This window comes from Gregarina niphandrodes (assembly GCF_000223845.1).
Source record: "Gregarina niphandrodes unplaced genomic scaffold scaffold00001, whole genome shotgun sequence".
Lineage (NCBI taxonomy): Eukaryota > Apicomplexa > Conoidasida > Eugregarinorida > Gregarinidae > Gregarina > Gregarina niphandrodes.
In genome coordinates this window covers 440,974-447,152 of record NW_011645773.1, presented here as the reverse complement: position 1 = coordinate 447,152, position 6,179 = coordinate 440,974, and the positions used below count along the sequence as shown (strand labels likewise).

Here is a 6,179-nt window from a genome sequence, read left to right as displayed (position 1 = left end):
GTCAACACCGGCAGTGTCAACACCGGCAGTGTCAACACCGGCAGTGTCAACACCGGCAGTGTCAACACCAGCAGTGTCAACACCAGCAGTGTCAACACCAGCAGTGTCAACACCAGCAGTGTCAACACCTAATTCTCATCGAGTGACTGCTCCCCACCCCGCCATCACGTTGTCGGATATCTCGCACGAAGAAGCGTCTCGCTCGGCCATGCAGTACGCAGCGGTCCTCCGCGACTGGGCTTTACGCAAAGCAGCCCCAGAAGAAGTGGAGAAGGCGCCGTGCACGTCAGAAGTGGCTCTGGATCTGCGGAAACGGAGCCGAGTCGAGGAGGGTGGATGTTCTGAGGGGAAGAGGGGTAAGTTTCATGATACGTGCGTAGCCGATTAACAGAGTCCCTCTCCTCTGTTCATTTGCTCTTTTGTGGAGCGTTGCTACGGTTGCAAAGACGTGTGCGTGTCGGTGGAAGGGCCGCGAAGGTAGCAGGGTTAAGGTGATCAGACGGTACGTGGCGGCGCTTGTGATGACTCGGCAGTGGGTATGGCAGCTGCTTGGTATGGGGTAGTCGTCATGTGAATGAACTGCGGCCAGTTGGTCCGTCTGTGTGTACTTATACGGATGTACGACGGCAGACCCATGGTTGATGAGAGTACGTGTTGATGGCATCTGAGAGTACGTGCCTAGGTCCGCAGAGTGCGAATCATGGCCGCTGACTGGTGTTTGATTAGCGAAGGAACCGGTGGCAGGAGGCCGGACTACGAGAACGAGGTGGGCCCGTCTAACTCGCTTTCCCATCCAACCAGATGTTGGTGGTGGCCGGAGGTGGGCGTCAAAGAGTTTCGAACCCTCGACTTGTGTATCTCTCTCTCTCTCTCTCTATCTCTCTCGACCTGATTTTTATTTATCTCTGCCCATGAAATGCAATACCCGCAGGAGGAGGGAGGTATCAGTGCCAGTATGTGTGAATTTTCTGAGTGTTGGTGGACTAGGAGATTGTCGCATCCCGGCGGAGCAAAGTGGCATCAAATATGAGTGCTTGAGCCGGCCGGACTTTGCTACAAGGTTCACAGAGGTGGAAACAGGTTTTACCGTGGATAGCTGTATCCGGGAAGCTCAAGAAGCCGTTGCTGACATAATGCGAAATTGTTTCAGCCGACGGTTTCAGGAGGCGGTGCCTGAGGTGGACCCTGGGAACTTGCTGATGCTGATGGATACTCTTGAAGACGTGACGAAGGGAGTACCGCAAAGGTCACGTGCCTGGTGTTCTTGGGGCTGGGCGAGAGTGGCGGGAGAGCTGTATGACAGACTTCATGGTCCTAAAATGCGGGAACTGCTCGACCGTTGCGCACTCGTCTCCAAGCGGCCCCCAGGATTGACCGATCAGTGGTACTTGGCGAAACTCCTCCAGGGCAGCGAACGGCGGAGTAAGATCCGGTGGTGGATGGGTTGTATGAACGCTCAGCTCGACGACAGCATTCACAGTACAATGGTTCTGTGCGACAGGGTGTTGGGTCCTCACTTTGTTCGGTTCCCGGTAACAACCGAGTCGGAACGACGGGTCATCTACTCAATAACTCAAGTTGTGAGCTGGTTGATCGGCATGAAGACTCAGTCAGGCGTGCTCAAGAAGGTATCCGACACTTGCAAGTGGACCCGAAACGACCATTTCGCTATTCCTCTAACCACCTTTCTTCGGGACCTATGGGGACCCGAACGGTTTAGGAGAATCGCCCAACTTGCAAGAAGGCTGCTTCACACCGTAAAAGCTAACATGTCGGACGAATGCTTGCTTAGCCGTTTCCTCGGAGCCGTTTCCGCGTGTGCTACGTGTCGAATGCAGTCGTTTTGCTCGAGAATTGGCTTTGATTCGAACACTCGAGATTCGAACCCACTAGATTCGAACCCTCAGCGCTCACACACTGAGGATTCGAGCCTTCGAGATTCGAACGAGGCGGCAAATGTCGATTGCGCAGATCCGTCTTCCCCACTTGCCGCAGGTCCGTCTTCCCCACTTGCGGCAGATCCGTCTTCCCCACTTGCCGCAGATCCGTCTTCCCCACTTACCGCAGATCCGTCTTCCCCACTCGCCGGTAATCGATCGGCTTGTGAAGATACATCGGCTTGCGACCGCGGCGCCCCCTTGGACGTCGTGCAAACCTTGGTAGAAGAAGCTCAGCAAATTGTTGTCCAGGTAATCCAAGATTGTGGCCAGCAGGATGTTACTCTCTTGCCCAAAACGTCGTCGGCTCCCACACCAGCCAGTTTAGAAAGGGCTATGTCCTACCTTGAAAATAGGATCCTGAAGCCTTGCAAGCTTCCTGTAGGTTGGGGAAAAACTCATTACTGCGGATGGGAGAGGGCCAACATGGCTGGCGAATTATATAAAAAAATGGATCGCAACAGAATGCTTGCACTTCTTAAAAGGTGCGACGCAGCTATCGGTCGCCCCGAAGGAATCACTGATCAATGGTTCTTGGCGAAACTTTTGCAGAGATTCGCATGTGCCAAGTCAATGCCAATAATGGCCAAATATCTTCACATCAAGCTTGGCAACAGTAAACCTGGCAGTAGTAAACCTGGCGGTAGTAAACCTGGCAGTAGTAAACCTGGCGGTAGTAAACCTTTCAATATTTATGACATCGTAATGGCTCGTCATTTCACTGAATTGCCTGAGACGACCGAGTCTGATAAGCTGAGGATCTGGACAATGTGTCAAATTGTTGGTTGGATGTTAAAGACAAAGCTACGCGAGCCCTTCACTTCGGTGGCAGTACAAAAGTGGACTGTCATCGACGGTGAATTCATTGAACTGACAGCATTTCTTTTCAAACTGTGGGGCCCTGAACGCTTTAGGACCGTAACAAACCTTGCCAGGACCCTCCTCCCTGTAAACGTTGTCGCCATGTCCGATGCCTGCTTCTTGGCATGTTTCCTTCATAGTGTACTGGAAAGAGTTCGGTCAGCGAAAAAGTGCTGGTTTGAGCACGTTGGATTCCACTACGCTGGTCACGAGGACTGGCACCCAGTTGAAAAAGAAGGCCCCGACTTTTTCGGACGACTACCAGTCAATTGGGACCAGAGGGCAGTGTCAACAACGGCATCTCACCAAGTACATTCCGTCTTTACGCTGTCGGAGATCTCCCACAAAGAAGCGTCTCGCTCAGCCATGCAGTACGCAACGGCCCTTCACAATCGGACTTTACAGGAGGTGGAGAAGATTCTCTGTGCGTCCTACGCCGCTCTGGATCTACGGAAACGGACCGGAGCCGAGGTCGAGGATGACGAATGTCCTGAGGGAAAGCGAACCAAGTTTCACGATACCTGCATAGCCGTTTAGCGGGGTTACTTGTCCCCACGCTCATTCGCCCCTTTATTTCGGTTCCTTCACACGCCCGTAAAAAACCGTCCGTAAAACGCATGTTGCCCTTGGCATCTTGTGATCCGTTTTTAGGTTCTCTTTCGTTCAGGATTCATTTCTTCCTGTGTCTGTGATCCGCTCGATCGCGCCCCTCTTTCTCGGACGGCCTTCATGATGTCAGTGGAGAACGAATTCCTTAAGTTGGCATCTAAGCCGTGACGAATTATCCGTGAGGGTCGCATCAGGTATGGCAACTTCCCGCTCCGTTGCCTACACCTCCAGTGGCCCTGCCTAGTGGTCGTCTGCCGGGAGGTTTGTGGTCGAGTGGATTAATCACGGTTCTGGAATTTGTTTTTGAGTGTGTGTCAGGCCTCATTTCCGGCCTCATTTCCAGGCCTCATTTCCAGGCCTCATACACGAATTATTTTTATGAAAAGCAACGCGGGTGGGAGGCGGTTGACGTCGACGCCAGTTGGGGTTATTTTGCTTAATGGTTTCAGTAGCAAATTAGGAGGCATGTCATCTTTCATCCCTACCCGGAATGGCGCTGAAGGTGGGAGTCTACGATATTTTGTCGGAGACGACCGAGTCGATGAAAGCCGCAGAACGGTGCCCGTGGATAGTAGTGTTCACGAGGCTATTGCTGATGTGGTGCGAGATTGTTTCAGCCAAGGGTTTCAGGAGTCTCGAAAGCTCGACCCTCAGAAATTGACGGCGCTGATGGATAATCTGGAACGTACGATCCCAAATGACGTGCCCCAAAGGCTTTGGTGTTCTTGGGACTGGGCCAGAGTGGCGGGAGAGTTGTATGATAAACTGGACCGGCGTAGAATGCTTGCGCTGCTAGATCGTTGCGCGCGCACAGTAATTCGACCCCCAGGAATGACCGACCAATGGTACTTGGCGAAGCTTCTACAGAGCAGCCGACGCCGTAAGTGTATGTGGTGGATGGATGCCATAGGAGCTAAACATGATGAAGGTCTCAACAATGGGCTGGTCCTCCACGACTTGGCCATGGCCCATCACTTCATTCGATTTCCTGCAACGACGGAGTCGGAACGACGGGTAGTCTACTCTATTGCCCAAGTTGTAAAATGGTTGTTGGATATTAAAACTGAAACGGATAGGCTCGGGCGGAACAGAGAAATCACCCTGTCCCAGAAGAACCCTTTCGCAAACCAACTAACCACCTTTCTACGGGACCTATGGGGACCCGAAAGGTTTAAGAGGATAGTTCAACTTGCAAGGAGACTCCTTCACACCGTAGAAGCTCCGGCGGACATGTCGGACGCCATGTTCTTTAGTCGTTTTCTTGGATCCGTTTCAAGTAGGCTTCATTGTCTGGCGCCGTTTTATGCGAGAATTGGATTTCACATTAATCGTCAAAATTGGAAGCCTCGAGATTCGAACATCCAAGATTCGGACCATCAACTTTCGAACGAGACGTGCATAGTTGAAGACCAAAAGACCGACAACCTCCAACGCCAGCCGGTCAGTACTCCCGGACCACGGGGCACCTTTGGCGGCTTCCTGCATGCCGACTGCGCGGGCACGCCTTCACCCCTCGGAAGTAATTGCGACGGCGGCGCCCTCAACATCGTACAACCCTTGGACGCCGCGCAACCCTTGGACGTCGCGCAACCCTTGGACGTCGTGCAACCCTTGGACGCCGCGCAACCCTTGGATGCCAGTATCGAAGAAGCTCAACAATTTCTTGTTGGCGTAATACAAGATGGTTGCAAACGGGATTTTGGCAATGGTCAAGTTTTGTCCCCGGCACCAGAAAGCTTGAGCAAGGCTATGGAGTGCCTTACCCGGGTGGTAGTGAGTGCTTGCAACAAACCTATAGGCCGAGACACAAGATTTTGCTCATGGGATAGGGCCAGAGTGGCTGGAGAGCTATACAGCAAACTTGATCGTAGCAGAATGCAGATGCTTCTGGCGAAGTGCGAGGCAGTTCTCGGTCGGCCTGCCGGGATAACTGACCAGTGGTTCTTGGCCAAAGTATTGCAGAGATTTGCACCTACCCGATGGATGGCGACGGTTGCTAAGTGTCTTGGTGTTACGCTACAAGGCGGCAATAGACAATTTAGGATTCAGGACGTCGCTATGGCTCGTCATTTCACCGGCCTACCGGACACGACGGAATCTGAAAAGCGGATAATCTGGTCAGTGTGTCAAATTGTAACCTGGATGGTCAAGACAAAACTACAGGAACCTGATTTCGCATTGATCACAGCCAGATCCGAATACTACTGGACTATGATCGACACTTATTCCGTCGAATTGACCGCCTTTCTTTACAAACTTTGGGGCCCTGAACGCTTTAGAAGCGTAGCAAACCTTGCCAGGATGCTCCTTCCTGCGCGTGCCGCCGCCATGTCCGATGCCTGCTTCTTGGGGTGTTTCCTTCGCGGCGCGTTTGTAGCAGCTCGGACGGCGAAGCAGTCGTTGCGTGAGCACATTGGGTTCTGCTACGCTGGACCCGAAAACCGGCATGCAGCTAGAGGTGAAGGCCCGTGCTTTTTCGGACGACTACCCCTCAATTGGAACCGGGAAGCTTCCGATCCCAGAACGGAATCTGACATTGCCCCAACCGATCCCGTTACCATCTCAAAGACAAAGCCACGTGCGGCAGCCGGTCTCACAGTTGTTGCCACGCCAGCGCCTCCGTCAGCACCCCATCCGGTAACGTCAGCACCCCACCCGGTAACGCCAGCATCCCACCCGGTAACGTCAGCACTCCACCCGGTAGTGTCAGCACCCCACCCGGTAGTGTCAGCACCCCACCCGGTAGTGTCAGCACCCCACCCGGTAGTGTCA

General features: G+C 53.2%; 3 protein-coding genes across 3 annotated transcripts; all 3 read left to right on the top strand.

Annotated features, from left to right (window-relative positions):
• Positions 1–388, top strand: GNI_006230 (putative serum response factor-binding protein 1; the record flags this gene model as incomplete). The annotated part of the gene is made up of 1 exon (XM_011130334.1): positions 1–388. A coding segment is annotated over one exon (388 nt), but the record flags the coding sequence as incomplete, so codon positions are not given.
• A 523-nt stretch (positions 389–911) lies between these two features.
• GNI_006220 (hypothetical protein) lies at positions 912–3,335 on the top strand (the record flags this gene model as incomplete). The annotated part of the gene is made up of 1 exon (XM_011130333.1): positions 912–3,335. The coding sequence occupies one exon, from the start codon at positions 912–914 to the stop codon at positions 3,333–3,335; it is 2,424 nt and encodes an 807-aa protein (XP_011128635.1).
• Positions 3,336–3,785: 450 nt separating this feature from the next.
• Positions 3,786–6,179, top strand: GNI_006210 (hypothetical protein; the record flags this gene model as incomplete). The annotated part of the gene is made up of 1 exon (XM_011130332.1): positions 3,786–6,179. A coding segment is annotated over one exon (2,394 nt), but the record flags the coding sequence as incomplete, so codon positions are not given.